The sequence below is a fragment of the Schistocerca americana genome, chromosome 2 (assembly GCF_021461395.2).
Source record: "Schistocerca americana isolate TAMUIC-IGC-003095 chromosome 2, iqSchAmer2.1, whole genome shotgun sequence".
Classification (NCBI taxonomy): domain Eukaryota; kingdom Metazoa; phylum Arthropoda; class Insecta; order Orthoptera; family Acrididae; genus Schistocerca; species Schistocerca americana.
In genome coordinates this window covers 647,676,517-647,697,045 of record NC_060120.1, presented here as the reverse complement: position 1 = coordinate 647,697,045, position 20,529 = coordinate 647,676,517, and the positions used below count along the sequence as shown (strand labels likewise).

The 20,529-nt window shown below is 36.6% G+C and overlaps 1 protein-coding gene across 1 annotated transcript in view; it reads left to right on the top strand.

Annotated features, from left to right (window-relative positions):
* Positions 1–11,944, top strand: part of LOC124594275 (kinesin-like protein KIF19) — a 458,271-nt gene extending 446,327 nt beyond the window's left edge. The window contains exons 15-16 of the mRNA XM_047132640.1: positions 1,371–1,422; positions 11,225–11,944. Coding sequence (XP_046988596.1) covers positions 1,371–1,422; positions 11,225–11,257 — 85 coding nt within the window. The 3' untranslated portion in view covers positions 11,258–11,944. The remainder of the gene's footprint in view (positions 1–1,370; positions 1,423–11,224) is intronic.
* The last annotated feature ends 8,585 nt before the right edge of the window (positions 11,945–20,529 follow it).

The window sequence follows — 20,529 nt, the reverse complement described above, 5'->3', positions numbered from 1 at the left end:
TTGTCTTGACATAGTACTAACTCAACAAGTTGTTGGAAGTCCTCTCCAAAAATATTTTGTCATGCTGCCACTATCACCATCCATAATTGCAAGAAAGTTGCCAGTGTAGGATTTTGTGTACAAAATGACCTCTCCATTATGTCCCATAAATGTTTCATGGGATTCATCTCAGGCAATCTTAATGGCCAAATCATTATCTTGAATTACCTAGAATGATTTTTCAAACCATTTGCGTGGCACATTCTTATCCATAAAAATTCCATCGTTGTTCAGGCATGACATGCGTGAAGAGCTGCAAATGGTCTCCAAGTAGCCAAATATAACCATTTCTACTCAATGATCCATTCAGTTGGAACAAATGACCCAGTCAATTCCATGTAAACACAACCCACTCCATTATGGTGCCACCACCAGCTTGCACAGCACCTTGTTGACAACTTAGGTCCATGGCTTCTTGAGGTCTGTGCCACACTCGAACCCTACCAGCAGCTCCTACTAGTTGAAAGTGGGATTCATCTGACCAGGCCAATCGTCGAGTGTCCAAATGATATGGTCATGAGCCCAGGAGGTGCACTGCAGGTGAAGGCATGCTATTAGCAAATTCATTTGCTTCGGTCGTCTGTTGCCATAGCCCTTTAACACCAAATTTCACCACACTGTACTAATGGGTACATTCACTGTACATCCCACATTGATTTCTATGATTATTTCATTGCAAATGCCGCTGATCCAACAATGTTGGTCAATACATTGTCCATAGTAAGAGGTAACGCCTGAAATCTGGCATTCTCGGTACACTCTTGACGTCGTGAATCTTGGGATACTGAGTTCCCTAATGATTGACAAAATGGAATCTCCCATTCATCTACCTCCAAGTACTATTCTGCATTCAGAGTTTTGTAATTCCTTTCATGCAGCCATAATCTTGTTTTAACCCTTTTCACATGAATCATCTGAGTACAAATGACAACTCCACCAATGCACTGCCTTTTCTACATTGTTACTATCATCATCTGTATATATACATACCACTATCCCTTGACTTTTGCCACCTCAGTGTAACAGTGTCACAATTGTAGCACCTTTGAATGTTTTAGAACGCTTATGTAGGACTGTTTACTAATTGACTACAATTTAATCAGAGTCCATTATTTAACAAATTTCACTGGTGTACAGTCTACATTACAATAGCCATTCTAAAAACACTGTATTATCTCACTCAAGTTCCAGTGCTGACAAAGTGCAGTTGAATGTTAAATATGAAGTAAATATTCTGAGACCACTCTGTAAATAATGATTTTTTGTTTGTTTGTATGGTATCCTTTTGGCAAATATACAGCAGTTTTACCTCAATTTGCCTTGTGTTTCAGAAGTGGTCTGAGGAGGAGTGCCAGTCAGAATAATTTATCTTCTGCAAGACAGGTACAGTTTAGATGTAGTTAGAATCAATTTTGGTTGCATATTTTAGTTACATATGCTTTGCTTTTCATAAAATGTGACCATATTTTTTCATGGATCCCAGGGAAAAAAGTCACTGAAATATGGAAAGTAGTCAAATTATGTTTTTTAAAAGCATGATACATTATAAAAGTAAAGACTTAAAGTTACCAAAAATTTTAATATTACAGTGTTGATATGAATTCATTATAACCAAATTTTACAGCTTTGAGTATCCTTGTAGAAATCATTTCTAGTTCAACTGATTGAGTTGTCTAACTGATGGCAGCTCAAATCCCCATCTGGCCATTCACATTTAGGTTTCCCATGCTCTTCAGAAACTGCTTAAGAAAAATGCCAGGATGATTCCTTTGAAAAGGACACAGCTGATTTTCCTCCCCAATTTGCAATTGTACTCATTGGCTTTAAAACATTAAACCTCAATCTTCCTTTTCCCATATTAAAAACAAATCTGGGTGCATGATAATGATCACTGTTACAATTTAAACAGTTACTTTGAGTCAGTTACTTATAGAATTCAAACTGATTTGTATTCAGTACCATGCAATAAGCTTATAGTGCCTTAAAGTGGTAGATGAAACAAACTGTAGATGTATTTAGAGGACTTTTTTTTTTTTTTTCAAAAGTGCTAAAAGCTACTTTAGCATTTACTAGATACAGGTTTCTTACTTAAATACTAAATACAGTATCCATGCAAATATGAATATAGTAACATTATTGATTCATTTTCTTAATGGAAATTTAAATGTTCTACAAGTAAGTGTGATGATGTTACTCAACTGACAGTTTGAAACTAACCACTATAATCTTTCATAGTAATAATACTCAATGGTTTGACACCATAATGTCCAAAAGATCTAACATATTTCAATTGAACTATCATACATAATTAAGTAAAAGGACCATAGGACAGATTGTCTAATGGTTATAATGATATTTGGAGACATGACTCAGTATATCTTTGGATTCAGTTAACTTCAATGATTTGCATGTAAAGCATTAGTAAATAGTTAACTTGATCATGAAAATAAAAAGAAGAGAATTGATTTTGGAGACTGGCATGGGACATAGATAACTCAGACACCAGAGTGTCCTCCTGATGAAGGAAGTGGGGAGAAAAAGGGGGAGGAGAAGGCACTGGAGAAAGTATTAGGTCCCAGATAGTACAATTTTAAGTTCTATGTCAGATTTAGTTCAGAGATGATACATAGGACAGACAATAAAATGGAATTTGGATCGTTTTATCACTCACCAGGCTCATCTGAAGTAAATGAAAGGTTTAGAGAAAACTTCATTTCACTTGTACTTAAGGAAAGCCAGAATGATCCATCCCTTCCATGTTAATTTTAGCAAATAGAAGGAACATTTTTTCTAAAACAATTAAACATATTGCTCTGAAATTTGGACTTCGTGTTTATTGAATATTTCTCTACAAAGTTATAATGCCATGTTAAGAAATATTTATTGGTTCTTGTTCCACAATTTCTTTAAACAGATACTTATTTTTTCCTTAAAAATTTGCACTTTTTCTCTATAACTCTTGAATTATACAATATTTTTTTTAGAATTTGTTATAAAAATGAAGGAAAGAAGTAAACAATATTGTGTGTAGAATGAGATTTTGACTCTGCAACAGAGTGTGCTCTGATATGAAACTTCCTGGCAGATTAAAACTGCGTGCCAGACCGAGACTCAAAGGTAGGAGACGAGGTACTGGCAGAAGTGAGGTTGTGAGGACGGGGCGTGAGTCATGCTTGGGTAGCTCAGTTGGTAGAGCACTTGCCCACAAAAGGCATAGGTCCCAAGTTCGAGTCTCGGTCCGGCACACTGTTTTAATCTGCCAGGAAGTTTAATATTGTGTATAAATTTCATTGATATATTGTCAGCAGTTTTTGAGAAAATGTCCCTCAAATACGAAAATTTTAAAGTTACGGGAAATGGCTTCCAAAGTTTTTTAATACATTATTGCCCCATGTGATGGATTATCAGCATCCTCTTCTTTTTCCAGTGTTAGTTTCCTTTTCAATGGTATTTTCTTCCCTTTTTCTGCATGTTGTAGACTTTTGTCTCTTCTTCCTGCACCTCTTAGTCTTTCTTCTTCAATAAGGCGCATTGTGGAAATGGTGTTGTGTCCTGGTTGAAAACCTAAACATTTCAGCACATCACATTTGATAATGTTTCCTTCAGTGTATGTTGCCACTGCATCATACACTCCAAAATACAATGTTTTTATCTGTACAAACACTCTTTTGGGAAACCTAATCCAAATTAAATTATTTGCACTTTCATTTGGATTTTGTGTTTTTGCATGTAAACACTTTTCCAATAAACTTGGCAGTGATAAATCTCTGATTACATCAATTACAGCATTTGGAAAACTGTTTTTATGAGTATATTCCTTTCCTGATTGGTACTTACATCATGAGTCATCACCTGTGGAGCCCAGTGCATGTTGTGGGTGCTCATTTGTTGATGCAGTACGAAAAAATTATGCCCATACTGTTCTCCTCATGTGCTCACTGCTTCTTGTATTTTGCCTAATTTCACACCCATAATACCTCTGCAATCTATCAATAGCTTCATCTGTCAATCTTCCTCTTCCTCCAATGGTCTTACCATCACTAAGCTTCTGGGATCCTAATGTCTGCTTTAGTTTGCGCAAGCGAGTCCCCATGTGCTTCTGCACATGTCCAATGCACCCCTGATCTGTAATATGAATTTCATTGCCATAAGGTTTGAGTTACTCTACAGCTTTATATCCCTGAGAACCACCATATCCTAAATAGTTAGTGTATCATACATTATACTACTCATGTGATCTGGAAAGAATTGCTTTCACTGCCTCTACTTCCATTGCTCCACTCGTGCCGTGAAAATTTGCTTCACAACTTTCACTATGTTCGTCCTTGGTATTGCACTTACATCTACAATGTTTTGAGAGAATAGTAACATCAATTACTTTGCAACTGTCTCCACAGGTAGCTGTCACAATTCCATTTAGAGATTTATGACCTCTATGTTGCCATGATCCATCTAAAGCAACAGTTAAATCTCTACAATTCCCATTATCTGTCACAGCTTCTTCAACTGCTTTCTCCATTGTTGCTTGAGGAACATCTTCACCAGAAGATCCCACCAATTCATTATAAAATCCAAACTTGGTTGGTGGTTTTGGCAAGTTCATAATTCCACATAGCATTGTCCCTGCAGCACTGCCCTTGCCAATGCAACGCAAGCCATACACTAGCCTAACATTTATATCACACACTTTCTTTCCACTATTACCACTATGAGGAATGCTATTAGAATTGGAAAACGAAACTTCTGCAGCACATTTGTTACACTTCAATAACATTTTACATACCAAACCAATGTGTGAAGTTATTTTCAAATCCAGTCCTCTTTCTTTGCAAACTTGGCATAATACGTTATGTTTAAAAATATTAGAGAGCAAGGAAATGTTAATTATTTCATTCACATCATTACTTTCACTTTCATAGTTTTCGCATTTTTCTTTGCTGTCACAAAGTTTCTTGCTGGAAGAAATTCTATCACATTCATTTGGAGTAGTTGGTGAAGCAGTCTGAGCAGCATCTCCCTTTGAAACAACTCAAGATTTCTTCTTCCATTCATTGTGCCTTTTCTTAAACACTCAATTGTTGAAATGGGGCATATTGATATCCACAAACCAAATACGTAAAACAGGTACGAGCAAAATTTGTCAAATACGCAAAATAGAACAGCTAAACAACACAAAGAGAACTCCACAGGTCAACACACACAGTACAGCATTTATGTTTACTGATATGAACAGTCACTTGTCACAGAGATAAAGCCATACAACGTTGGAAAACAAAACACTGTCTAATTCCACAAAGATACCTTGCTTGCAGCCAGCGAGTTATTATCGCTGAGTTTAATTTAACAGAGACAATGGCTATGCACTTAGCAACACCTGGAAGAGTACACTGGATAAAGAAAAACCACAGAGGAAAACTTCCTGCTCTTTACCTCCTGATTCAAGGGATGGCGCTGCAAGCAACGCGGGATCTAAATTACATCTATGGAAGTAGAGAGCACCACTTCACTATGTGCCATATCGCTGTTGCTATGATGTATTCCAGCCAATCAGAAGCCGTCCTTAGAATATAAAAGTGGGTGCCTTGCTAGTTTACGACAGTCAGTTTTAGTCCTGATGATGACCATGGAGGTAGTGGTCAGAAGCTTGGAGTTTTATCCTAAATTGATGTGGCATGTACACCGAGAGATTTTTATTCAAGAAATATGTCATGAAAGACTTCATAGCCAACTTGCTTTAAATGTTAAAAAATGTAAAATCGTGTACCTCACAAAACGAAAATATGTAGTATCTTATGACTATAATATGAATGAGTCACAGTTTGAATCAGTCAACTAATACTAATTTCTATGTGTAACGCTTTGTAGGGATTTGAAATGGAAAGTTCACGTAGACTCAGTTGTGGGGGTAGCAGATGGTAGACTTTGGTTTATTGGTAGAATACTGGGGGAGTGCAATCAGTCTATAAAGGAGACTGCTTAAAAATCACTTGTGTGACTCAATGTAGAATAGTGCTCAAGTATGTTGGTGGGACCCATACCAAATAGGCTAAAAGGGGAAATTGAACATACACAGAGAAGGGCAGCATGAATGGTCACATGTTTATTTGACCTGTGGGAGTGTGTTACAGAGGTGCTGAAGAAACTGAGGCAGAATCTTGAAGATAGACATAAACTATCCTGAGAAAGTCTACTAACAAGCCGGCTGGACTTGCCGAGCGGTTCTAGGCGCTACAGTCTGGAAACGTGCGACCGCTACTGTCGCAGGTTCGAATCCTGCCTCAGTCATGGATGTGTGTGATGTCCTTAGGTTAGTTAAGTTTAAGTAGTTCTGAGTTCTAGGGGACTGATGACCTCAGCAGTTAAGTCCCATAGTGCTCAGAGCCATTTTTTTCTACTAACAAAATTTCATGAATTGGCTTTAAATAATAACTCTATGAATATACTACATCCCCCTATGTATCACTCACATAGGGATTGTGCAGACAAGATCAGAATAATCATAGCATAAACAGAGGCACTGAAACAATCATTCTCCCTGTGCTCCATATGTGAATGGAACAGGATGAAACTCAAATAACTGGTACAATGTGATGTACCCTCTGTCATGCACTTCATAGTGGTTTGCGGAGTATGGATGTAGATGTATGTAAATGAGTTATAAGTGTAGATGGATAGATGAGGGAGAGAAATTATAAGTGGAAGTAATGATACACTTAAGAAATAGAAGGAAAAAATAATTAAGCAAATAATGAAATTCTACCTTTGGGCAAAAAAGAAGTGAGACACGTTTTTAATGGGGATGAGTGTATGATGGAGAACAAGTTCCCATTTCCAGAATTCTAGGAAATCAGTGTTTTTGATTAGAGGCCAGTGACCTGTTGCCACAGAAATCCACATTCTGAATGAAACAATATGTGCAAAATTTCTTGATGTCCAACTGGACAATAAGCCAAAATGTGTTGCTCAATGTTTTGAATTGAGGGGAAGCTTCTCCTATATACATATAAAGGAATGGTCCAATCCGATATGTCAAAATATAACCTGAAATTGTTCATAGAGCAAGCAGACACTGACAGAAATGCACTGTCAAAATTTTAGCTGCTAAGGTGCACTGCAAGTATTTTTTTAAAAATATGTTAAAGTTACTCATTTTTGTTGCATGAAGATACAGCACTCCCCCCCCCCCCCCCTCCCCGCCCCCCACTGTTTGCTGCCCAAACTGGTGAACAAGCAAACAGAGCCACGACAGGAGAAAGTAGCACCACATAGTGTGAAGTCAAAATTTTAAGCAGTTAACTGTACCAAAAATGTCTCAAATCATTAATCTGTAGAATAACTTTCAGTTCATTTCATCAGCTAAACGGTTGGAAATGTAATTTTTAGACAAGTGATTAGCAGAGGAAAAAATTCAATGCAATGTATTATGTTACATTACAAAAGACTTACTTCAATTTGGAATTTAATATGTTGACATGAAACATTTATAACAATTTCTGTAGTGTAGTTGTTATGATAATTTTTGGATAATGTGTATTTCACTAAAAGTGAAGCTGTTCCTTGACTATTTCCAGTGGCTGTCTCAAAAATGCAAAGTGTCTATTGCATGATGAAAACAAATATTTCTTTACACAAGGCACACCTGATAAAAGAAAGAAAAATTAATGTATTTAGGCACATCACAGTAGTTACTAGTTTTATTTAGACAGAACTGAGATGGAGTAAGTAATGGTCATGGCTGTTATTCTGCATATTATACTGTGTACCATGCATACTTAATCAAATTTCTAAAACATGGTGATGCAAACTGACACTGCAGAAATGAGTGAAGTTTAACAATACTGTACCACTGATAAACCAGAAATGATAAGGAAGTATCAGAAATTATGTTGTCTAACAAATTTCTGAAAAATACATTACAGTGTTGAAAAATTTCTCTATCGAGAGGGTGATTCTTTTTGTTGCCTTCTTAAAGACAGATATGATGTTAAATCCAGGCCAAGAGACCAACAAAACTAGTGAATTATTTGCTGAAACTGGTAAGAAGATGTCCAAGATGTAACACTGAAAATTATTCTCTACCACTTTTCCAGAATTTGCTATGTTGATTACAAGATTTTTGCAAATAAACAGTCCTTTTTTTAAATTTCTGGTCCTAATTTGCCTTGGGATTCCTGAGGACAGGAATAAAGCTGCAGAAGCAGTAATCCACTGATACTTATCACTGTAATTGTTATATATGAATGTGTCGCAGCATTCATCAACTGCACAAACAACTTTGTCTTCCTTTTGCTCAAAAAGAGAAAGTGGAATCTGCACACGGTTCTTGCACAAAGCCTGACTGACTGGCTTTATACACTGCATTTTAGGACAAAAAAAGAACCTTTGTGTATATGTCAGCTACGAATTTCTCGTTTTTTTATTTATGTTAATCACATCTCCTCTACACATTACTTGAAGTAACTTGGTAATTTTGCAGCTTCCTTTTCCATATAATTTCCTGAATACCGGTATTTTTAATTAGATCAACAAAGAATCAGTAATGTTAATATCACTTGCTGTTCAGAGGAACAAGTGATCTAGGTCTCCCTCAGTAATGATGCACTGACTCCCATTATTAGTTCTAAATCTTTCGAATAGTTTTTCTTTCAAAATTTTGTGAGTTTCATTTTGGCGCATATGTCATACTTTATGTAAATCTTTGTTTCATTTATACAATTTCTGTTCAGACTTTATGAAATTGAGTCAGCTTTCCACAAAGCAAAACTTTATGCATTTTTGAAATGACATTTTCATGCTGCAGCAGAGTGTGTGCTGATTTGAAACTTCCTGACAGACTGAAACTGTGTGCCGGACTGAGACTTGAGATGAGGTACTGGCGGAAGTAGAGCACTGAGGAGTGGTTGTGAGTTGTGCCTGGCTAGCTCAGTCAGTAAAGCAGTTGCCTGTGAAAGGGAAAAGGTCTCAAGTTTGCATGTCAGTTCAGCACACCGTTTCAATCTGCCTAAAAGTTTCAGCATTTTCTCCTTCCTTCTTTCTTTGACACTGAAGGCTATTGCCATACCTGTTTTATTTGGGCTAGGAAAGTGCTGTATTTTTGTTCGGGATTTTAATGAAGACAACAGTCATTTTTTGAACCACAATTCACAGAATCATCAGTTATTTCCTATTTCTTCTGATGTTTCCATAATTACTTATGAATGAGTATCCATAAAATTAACTAATAAATAGTACTCATGTATGTCTTCAGAACATAGTGCATTCATCATATTTCATCCTTGCAAGGCTGAAAACAATAACTGGATTCCACATTACTGTGAAAATCTAACATCTGCACAAACACAGATGCTATTACCAAGTTTCTATGAAGAACTCACAAAGAAAATTAATTCTGGTTATCTCCACTGTTAACACTTAGCAATACTGCAAATGCAATTATGGACATTAAATGAGGTACAAATTCAAGTGGATACAAACTGTGAACAGTTGTTTCAGAGAAATTATCAATGGAATTGATATTTGCTTTACAAATTATGATTGTTTTGTGCCATGTTATCTGTTTACCTATGTGCTGTCAACGAAGCCTATGTGCCCACCCATGTTGCTCATGCACTGTCTGCTACAGCTACAACAGGGTTTTAATTTCTCCAGCTGCCTGATGAGCTATGAATTTGACAATTTTCAAGAATACTTGCAGTGTTGTGTTTCTTTCAGTGTGTTCTTCATGCATATAAATATCAGGGCAGGTTTCAACCTGTCAGATTGGACAATTGCCTGGTGAAATGCATGGTTCAAAAAATTTATTAATAATGTATAATTTCTTATCATCATAATCATAATTTTCAAATTTGTCTGTCATTGGACATACACCACTAGATACTGACTTCCTACAGACATTTCCATAGATTACATCCTTCAGCTATATGCACTCATGTTGCACCCACATATTATCTAACATTGTACAGACGCATTCCACTAGTAACTTCTCTCAATTTTTTCTTATCTCTAGAAAACAATAATGGAAGTATCTTTGTCAATCTACCATCCACTCCTCTTTCACATGCCTTGCCCCTCCAATTTCAGTTTTATTATGGATACAGTTGTTACCTGTTCTGTCTGACAGTTTTCATGTTGTTGTAACATGACATGGGTCATGACATAGTAGCTCTAGAAGCTCACTATTAGATAAGAGGTGATATGGGATTTTGAGGTCATCCATTTCTTGGTTCATGAGTGGCTATGTATGGGAGTGAAATGGAAACTTGGTCAAACTAAGATTCTTCAGATACCTGTGGCTGGAGACAGAACACAATGATGATGTTAGGTTAAGGAGGCAGATATGATGATAATAGGGAAAATAAGACTCTGGGTTGGTTTAATGGTCTGCTTTTTGTTGCTTCTTCACATGGTAGCAATGAACATGCAGGAGAGTACAGACAATCATTTATAAAAACATGGATGAGGCTTACTAGATTCTCCAATCAGTTACCACAACAAATAGCCACCCTGACCTATAATAACCAGTATTAAGTGAGGAATGTAGGAATATACTACAACCCCACTTGGGTCACTCCAATAGGGACAAAGAAGGCTAGTTGACCCTAATTAAAGTAAGCACAGATGAACTAGAAAAATCCTTCTTCTCACACTGTTGATGTGAATGGAACTGAAAAAAACCCTAATCCTTCTGGTATGCACTTCACAGTGGTTTGCACTGTAGGTGCACAGAAATATATTTGCAACTGATTCCCATTTCAGTGTTATTTGCAGACATTACACTACAATTTTAAAGCGCATAATAAAAGCAATTTGAAGTACAGTTTTTGTGTGTTTATGTGTGTGTGTGTGTGTGTGTTTGAGAGAGAAAAAGAGAGAGAGGGAAGGGGGTGGGGGGTGAATACAGTAGGGCCTATTAATTGAAAAAGTGGCTCTGTAATACAGCATACTTCATCATATTCATGTTTTACAGTTGATCTTACTTCTTGCCTTATCCTTCAATCTATTTACTGATTTATTACAAAATATTCATTTCTAAAATCATGAATTACTCTTAAACAACTGTATGTCTGTGTTCTTTCTACTACAGTCACACATTTATGAATTTTGTTAAGTATCCATATAATAAATATTTTCTTCTTTTGTTTTTTTTAGTGTATTTTGAAAGCTGATGCATATTTACATTTTTCAGATGAATAGAGACACCCTGTGGCCTGATGAATAGAAGATATCTTGAAGAATCTTAATTTGATATATAAAATGATGGTTAACAACATGAAAACATTGTAATGTGATATGATAGATTGTCTTAACAAAAGCTGTGGTGTTAAGATGCTAGCAAGTGTAAATAATCAGAGAGGAAATTGAAAATAAGATCAATATTTGGGGTTACCTATTACTGTTCAAATGGCAGTGTCCTACTATTAGAGAAAAGATATGTCACTAGAAGGAATAAACATAAATACTGAAGCAGGCTGTGATCTAAAGTGCAATCTGCTGTACAACTGCTAAGTACTTTTGTAAACTCACCGCTGTGATGAATGCTGATTTTCATGTTATCTATATTTTTAACTCATGACCACAAACATTTACAACTTTCATGAGGTTTTCCATATATTGAGTATTGTGTAATTTAGAGAAGAATTTGTCATTGTTGGAACAGTTGGCTGTAATCATTTTTGTAACAGGATATGTGAAATAGTACAGAGTCATAATAACAATTAAATTCTGTACAGTTTACAGATATACATTATAAATTTTGTTACAAAGATATTAGATGTTTGTACAAGAATAGTACTCTACAAAGGCCTAAGGTATTGATATAGAGGAGGAACCATATATAAGTTTAGACTCCAGTGTTTAACATGAAAGGAAAACTTGTATTCTGTGTGACAAGCCTAGAAATACAGAGAAATAAATGTTGCTAGAAACATTAAAACCATGTTAAATTATCCCCATTGTCCTTTCACTGTTTTTAGTATGTGTGAGTCTCACAACAGGTGGTTTTCTATCAATTTGGAGCCTGAGTGACCTGTCCCCCTCCCCCTTGGGTAAGAAGCATAAAAATTCTGACAGCTACAGATAAAAACAGCTTTTCTATTTTAAGCATTTCTGCCATCCTGAAGGTACAAATAGTAAGTACTGAGGAGTCAGATTAGTTGCTATTTGAGCTCTCTTACAATGATGCCCCCCCTCCCCCCCTCTCTCTCTTTTGGTCTGTCTGTCTGTCTGTCTGTCTCTCTCTCTCTCTATCTATCTATCTCTTTTAAAAAAAAAAAAAAAAAAAAAAAAAAAAAAAAAAAAAAAAAAAAAAAAAAATCAATCTAACCCTATACCACAATAAGATTTTATAATCTGCCATCTAGCTTTTCAAACCATCTGAATTGCAATTTGCCATTGCCTTATCACTGAACAAAATGCTTTCTGTTATTCTGCCTGCAACTATTCCTATGTAATTATAACATCACATCCCTACATGTTGTTGCTGCTATGTTTCTGTGTGAAATATAACTGAATAAATTTGCCTGTCAAATACAACGTGTGAAAAAATATCCCTTATTTTAGAGGTGGTAAATGCACCAACACAAGACAAAAGTGTCCAGTAAACATAGGCCTTAAAGTGTATTTCTTAAGAGTTATGAGCACATGTTCATCTTGACTAATGTGAAACACCCTTCTATGGAACAAGTGCTCACACCTCTTAAGGTATGCAGTTTAGAACCTAAGTTTAATGGACATTTTTCTTGTGTGGTCCATACTACCACCTCTCAAAATACAAGATTTTTTGTTTTAACATTCTATATACTTGGATTAATTTTGTTTGTAATTTCCTCAATTCTATTCAGTTCAGTTCAATTCAATTCAATTTCTTTACTCATCTGTTAATAATAAACAATGTATAGATGTAATCAGTTCATAGCCAAGTCTAGTTACAATAACTTTTTTTAATATTTAAGTTGTTTAACAATCATCTTACACAAGTACAGGGTGACTCAGAATAATGGAAATGTTTGAAATGAGTAGTGGTAGCCATGGGCAAGTGGCAGCACTGCGGTTTCATGATACTTAGTGAGTAAACAGTCTGCCATCTCAGTAACCATGGATCAGTGGAACAGATAACAGTGTGTGCTAGCCATAAAAATGTTTAATAAAAACAATGATAGTTTGGTAGTGGCACAGAGGGGGTTTTGACGTTTTTATAATTTAGGACATCATGAAGCCATTCTGTCAAAACATGCAATAAAATGTGTTTTTGACTGGAGACTCGATCTGCCCTCAAGAAGAAACCAAAAGGATGACCAAGAAGTGTGCATTCTCCAGTGAAAACTAATGTTGTACGTGAGCCTGTCTTACAGTCTGTATATGTAAATGGTTTTAGTTTTTCATATTCAGATATTCTTCAATGCTATAAAAGTTATACACTATTAAAATTATTTTACCTCTATTCTAAATATATGAAATTCTTTAATTTTCTTTACTGTAGCAATGAAAGTCATCTCTGTTTCTTGTTTTGTAGTTACGAACTTCATTGTTCAAGGGCAGCTTCCCCTTGCGCAATATCTTTGATGTACTGAATTACTATTTGTCAGCCCGTGACCTGGGTAAAATGTTTTTAAAAGTCTTAATGAATACAACATTTTCAGGAATGAGTGCTTGAAATTTCCTAAGTTTAATTAGCCTTTAGTCCAGTGGAACAGATGACGTTGGTGGCATTGCCCCAATTACATACATAACAGGGTCAGATGACATTGTGATTCATTTCATTTCCATATCCTAACTGACAAGTCACACGACTAATACTTCTATCTCCTCTCCATGTATACACACAGAGTGTACCTGGTGCCCCTTCCTGCCCCTGCAGCCATTTCTCTAAGGGGTACCATCATTTAACAGACATTTCATAAAATTTAGTTGACATATCATTTTAGTACACATTCCATTGCATGATACCCAAAACCACACTTGGACGACACACAAACTAGTGTTGATGGCTATCCCAAATACAGAAGACAGTCAACCAGAAATTGCGGCTTTGCAGCAAAAATATGAATACAAGGCAGCGATGAACTGGAAATAGGTAAAATGTGTAGTACCACATAACATCCTACTTTCGAAAATGTTCCAAGCACACATGAACATAGAATACTGCAATTCAGTGAAATCCATCAAATATGTCAGCAAGTATGTATTTCAAATAGCCAAAGTCAGTGAACAACAAAACAGAAAGGACAAGGTTGTTATGTACCAAATGCAAAGATACATCAACAGTAATCAAGCTGCGTGGTGGAATTTCAGTTTTCACTTATACGAACACATACTAATTGTGCAACATACAGCAGTATGCTTGGATAATGGACAGAGAGTTTACTTAACAGAAGATACTGCCAGAAAAACTGCAAGTGAACTACCTCTCAACAAAACATTAACAGCTTTTTACAAATTGTGCCAAATGAAGCCATTCGCAAAAATATTACTGTTTGTCAATGTCGCTAGAACAGAACAATGAAAATCTTTTAATAATGAAAACAAGGAATTCAAGTAGAAGATCATCCAGGAATCATGAAATCTGGCACACTAGGCCAAATATGCCCTGTGCATCTGAATAATGGTAAACGTTTCTATCTCTGGATGTCGCTAGACGAAATATGGGGACCAACAAGTTTTACAGACCTGAAGACTGTTGGTGGTTGCCTATACCAGATGTACAGAGAAGCATACCAACACTTAGGTCTACTGGAAAACAACAACCACTGGAAACGACCACTACAAGAAGCCTCACTCACAGCCTGAGCTGAACAAATGAGAGATTTATTTGCCATAAGTTGAAAAACATGTAATCCATTGAATCCAAGACAGCTATGGAACTCCTTCAAATAGAGTATGAGTGATGACATACTACATCTACATCTACATGGATACTCTGCAAATCACAGTTAAGTGCCTGACAGAAGGTTCATCAAACCACCTTCACAATTCTCTATTATTTCAATGTTGTATAGTGCGCGAAGAAAACGAACACATGTATCTTTCCGTGCGAGCTCTGATTTCCCTTATTGCATTATGGTGATCATTTCTTGCTATGCAGGTTGGTATCAACAAAATATTTCCTCATTCAGAGGAGAAAGTTGGTAATTGAAATACCATGAGAAGATTCTGCCACAACAAAAAACGCCTTTGTTTTACTGATGTCCACCCCAAATCCTGTATCATTTCAGTGACACTGTCTCCTCTATTTCACAATAATACAAAATGTGTTGCCCTCCTTTGAACTTTCTTGATGTACTCTGTCAGTCCTATCTGGTAAGGATCCAAACCATGCAGTGGTATTCTAAAAGAGGATGGACAAGTGCAGTGTACGCAGCCTCTTTAGTAGATCTGTTACATTTTCTAAATGTCCTACGAGTAAAACACGATCTTTGGTTAGCCTTCCCCACAACATTTTCTATGTCTTCCTTCCAATTTAAGTTGTTTATAATTGTGATTCCTAAGTATTTAGTTGAATTTACAGCCTTTAAATTTGACTGATTTATCACGTAACTGAAGTTCAATGGGTTCCTTTTAGCACTCATGTGGATGACCTCACACTTTTCATTATTTATTGTCAACTGCCAATTTTTTCACCATCCAGATAGCTTTTCTAAATTGTTTTGCAATTTGTTTTGCTCTTATGATGAATTTAGTAGTCAATAAATGAGAGCATCATCTGCAAACAACCTAAGACGGCTACTCAGATTGTCTTCCAAATTGTTTGTATAGATAAAGAACAGCAAAGGGCCTATAACACTACCTTACACGATGCCAGAAATCACTTCTGTTTTACCTGATGACTTTTCATCAGTTAATGCAAACTGTGGTCACTCTGACAGGAAATCACTAATCCAGTCACACAACTGAGATGATATTCTATAAGCACACAGTTTCACTATAAGCTGCTTGTGGGTACAGTTCCAAAAGCCTTCTGGAAATCCAGAAATATAGAATCATTGGAAATCCCTTGTCAATAGCACTCAGCATTTTGTGTGAGTAAAGAACTAGTTGTGTTTCACAAGAATGATGTTTTCTAAAAATTCTGCTGCATATCAACATTAATGATATGGGTCTGTAATTTAGTGGATTAATCCTACAAACTTTCATGAATGTTGGTGTGACATGTGCAACTTTCCAGTCCTTGGGTATGGAGCATTCATTGAGCGAATGGTTGTATGTAATAGTGAAGTATAGAGCTATTGTATCATCATACTCTGAAAGAAATGTAATCAGCCTGGACCAGAAGACTTACTTTTGTTAAGTGATTTAAGTTGCTTCACTACTCTGAAGATATTTACCTCTATGTTACTCATTTTGGCAGCTGTTCTTGATTTGAAATCTGGAATATTTACTTTGTCTTCTTTGGTGAAGGAATTATGGAAGGCTGTGTTTAGTAGCTCTGCTTTGACAGCACTGTCATCAACAGTATTTCCATTGCTATCATGCAGAAAAGGCATTGATTGTGTCTTGCCGATAGTATACTTGAGACACGACAAAAATCTCTTTTGATTTTGTGACAGGTTTTGAGAAAAAGTTTTGTTGTGGAAACTATTACAAGCATCTCACATTGAAGTCCACACTAATTTTGAGCTTCTCTAAAAGATTGCCAATCTTGGAGATTCTGTGTCAATTTAAATTTGGCATTTTTTTTTTTTCCAACAGTGTTCTGATTCATTTTGTGTACCTATGAGGATCAGCTCCATTGTTTGTCAATTTATTTGGTATAAATCTCTCAGTTACTGCCAATACTATTTCTTTAATTCAAGCCACATCTGGTCTACACTTACATAATTAATTTGGAATTAGTGGAGATAGTCCCATAGGAAGGTGCCAAGTGAATTTTTATCTGTTTTTTTGAACAGATATATTTTTCATTTATTTTTGCTGAATTTGGAGGTTACAATATTCAATCTAACTATGACAGCCCTGTGTTCACTAATCCCTGTATCTGTTTTGATGCTTGTTATTAGCTCAGGATTATTTGTTGTTAAGAGGTCCAGTGTGTTTTCACAACCGCTCACAAACTACCTGCTTGAAATAATTTTCAGAGAATGTGTCTAGCACAATTTCAAATGATGTTTTATGTGTACCTCCAGAATTACACAAGTATTTTTGCCAACATATTGAGGATAAATTAAAGTCAGGACCAACTACATTTGTGTGATTTGGGTAGGTGCTTGAAATCAAACTCAAGTTTTCTTTGAACCTTTCAGCAAAAATATCATCTGGACTGGGAGGTCAGTAAAAAAATTCAATTATTATTTTATTCCAGTTTCCAAGAATGACCTCTGCCCATACTAACTCACAGGAAGTATCTACTTCAATTTCATGACAAGGTACACTAATTCTAACAGCAACAAACACACCACCGCCAACTGTGTTTAGCCTATCCTTTCAGAACACTGTTAGGTTCTTCACAAAAATTTCAGCTGAACTCTCTGGCTTTAGGGAAATTTCAGGGCTTATAATGATTTGAGCATCAGTGCTTTCTACTAGTGCTTGGAGCTCTGGTACTTTCCCAACACAGCTATGACAATTTACAATTGTTACACTGATGGTTCCTGGATCTACGTTCTTCCTGTGTTCGGCCTGCACCCTTCGTGACTGAAGCCCTTTCTGTGTTTTCCCAAGACCCTATAACCTTAAAAACTCCCCAGTCCATGCCGCACAGCCCCTGTTACCCATGTAGCCATCTCCTGCAGGTAGTGGACTTCAGACCTATTCAGTGGAACCCAAAACCTAACCCTCCATTGGTGCAAGTTGAGAAATCTGCAGCCTACATGGTCACAGAACCATCTGAGCCCCTGATTCAGACGCTCCACTTGACTCTGTACAAGCAGTCTGCAATTGGTCCTGTTGACTATGTTGCAAACAGTCAGTTCTGCTTCACATCTCACAAGCAAGACTGGCAGCCTTTAGCTCTGTTAGCTGCTCAAAAAGAAAGAGAATCTCTTCTGATCCAAAGTGACACACATTATTGGTACCAACAAGAGCCAGCACCTGCATTGAGCTGCACCCTCTGCTCTTCATGGCTTCTGAAAGGACCCATTCCATGTCTGGAATGACTCCACCTGGTATGAACATGGAGTGCACATTGGTTTTCTTACTGCTCCAAATCCAACAAGTGCATTCTGAACTGGCCATTGAATTCAACAACATCTTCAATGAAACACTCATTTGCCTAAAAGATAAATATTTCAAGAAATCCACTGAACTGGAAAGCTGCAGTATTCATATCTTGTACTTGACTAGTGGTCGAAATAGCCATAGGATTAATTGTAAGATTTGCTGTCGGACTAACTATTTTGCCTTCAACTCTTGAGTCAAGTTTTGATGCTGAAGCATTCATGCAATTTACAACTATGTTATCAAATTCATTCTCATCTGCACTAGATCCATTACTACATTTGTTGTAAGCTCTTTTGTACCCTGTTTACCTATCTTTACAATAACAACACAATATGTTGTATTCACTTGTTTTATATGCAACATAATTCAAATAATCTCAGTATCCAGTTGTCTAATTCTAATGCTCTCACAGTACAGCAAGTTGAAACAGTGCTGCATCATTACATGCTCCTGCAACATGAATTTAGCCAGGCTGTGTGGCTAAGTACCTTTTAGTTTTAGAACTCATTACTATGAAATTTATTAATTCTACTGTGATTAGCAAGTCTATTTAGTGACACACACACACACACACATTTCGAGGATCAATCGCATACCATACTTGTGACCTGTGGCAGTAATTATCTTTATTCAACAGTTCAATTTTTCACTCATCCACCTTAATTCATAGTTTCCCTTACACACTACAAATGTATCGTCCAGCATAAAAGTGTTCCCATTTCTTTTCATCGAATTCAGTCATGTCTTTCACTTCAAAACTGGTTTCACATCACTTCTGAATACTCTTTGCAATCTACAAAGCAGAAAAATTTTCGGTAGGTGCTTCAAGTTTCTTCACATCTCACATGATCTTCCAACCATTTTCGTTATTTAGGTGGTAGCCTCACTTCTTGTAACTGTAGCTTGATGATGCCAGGCCAATAACCTGTGACTCTTTAGTGAAACAGCGCACAAAAATGCACATCACACCACAGTTGTAATCCCATCTTTCACAATTCATCATAACAGGAAGACAACATTGGATACTTTAGAGTCCACATCAGTGACGGACTGCACCTATGTTTTGAGTGGGGAAAGGAGGGGGTGGGGGGTGGGGGGGGGGAAGGGGGGAGGGAGGGGTTGATGTGTAGTGCAGCAACTCAATGTGACATGGAATCAACAAGTCATTAGGAGTCACCTGCAGAAATATTGAGTCATGTTACTCTACAGCCATCCATTGTTGCAAAAGTGTTGCAGGTGCAGGATTTTATGCATGAATTGATGTCTCGATTATCTTCCATAAATGTTCAATGGGATTCATGCTGGTGAACTGGGTGGCCAAATCGTTCACTCAAACTGTCCAGAATGTTCTTCAAAGAAATCGTGAACAATTGTGCCCTGGTGACATGGCACATTGTAATCCATAAAAATTCCATCATTGTTTGGGACCATTAAGTCCATGAATGGCTTGACAGTGTTTCACTTATAGGTAATATTTTACAGTATGTTCTCAAAATTGAATCAGTACCAATATAAAATGCTAGGAATATTTAATATGGAGGTCTTTATTTTGATTCTGATTTGTTAATCATGGTTTATTGTTTATCTTATTCATAAAATATTCTTTTAACATTACCAAAATTGTTAATTTGTCTTTACATTATGTAAATTATGCCATTATTAGAAGAAGAAGATGAAGCCTGTTGAGTCTATGTCAAATTAGTCGATTATGTATAGAGCTACTATATGCAATCAGTGAGTCTCTGTTTAAGAATTTAAAACTTAAATTCGTTTTTTATCTAGACTGTATATATTTCACTTTTCACTTAAATTTCTTTAATTCATTGCTTTGAATAATTTCAGTCTTCTGCACTGTTGTGGGTGAGGTCAGTGATTTAAGGTCTCTCTTGAGAATCCTTTCAGTCCCCTTTGGCCTTATTGAAATAACATTCATATATTTGACAGTATCTGCATGAAGGGCATGGCAGTATTAGATAGAAGAGTACACAAGTTGTCCCAAGTGCCAGCTTTGAACATTGTGTTTTGTAGCAGCCTAAAGCTCTAGCAGCATGGAAGGTGGCCCACAACTATTACCAGGTGATAGTCTCAGTCAGCTCACTGGATGATGCCCCACAGTACCCAATCCCGTGTCAGCCTCTTTTTGTGTGCCAAGAGCATGGGATGTCAGGAAGTTTCTGCGGCATGACTAACTGTTGAATGACAACTACCATACCCTGGTCATCAGCTTCAGTTCCAGAGGTTTCCAGGTAATACAGATGCATGGACCTTCCACAAACTCAGCTCTGGGCTGCAATATTTAAACCCATGGGTCCAGCCCAATGCCATTGTTACAGCTAGGCC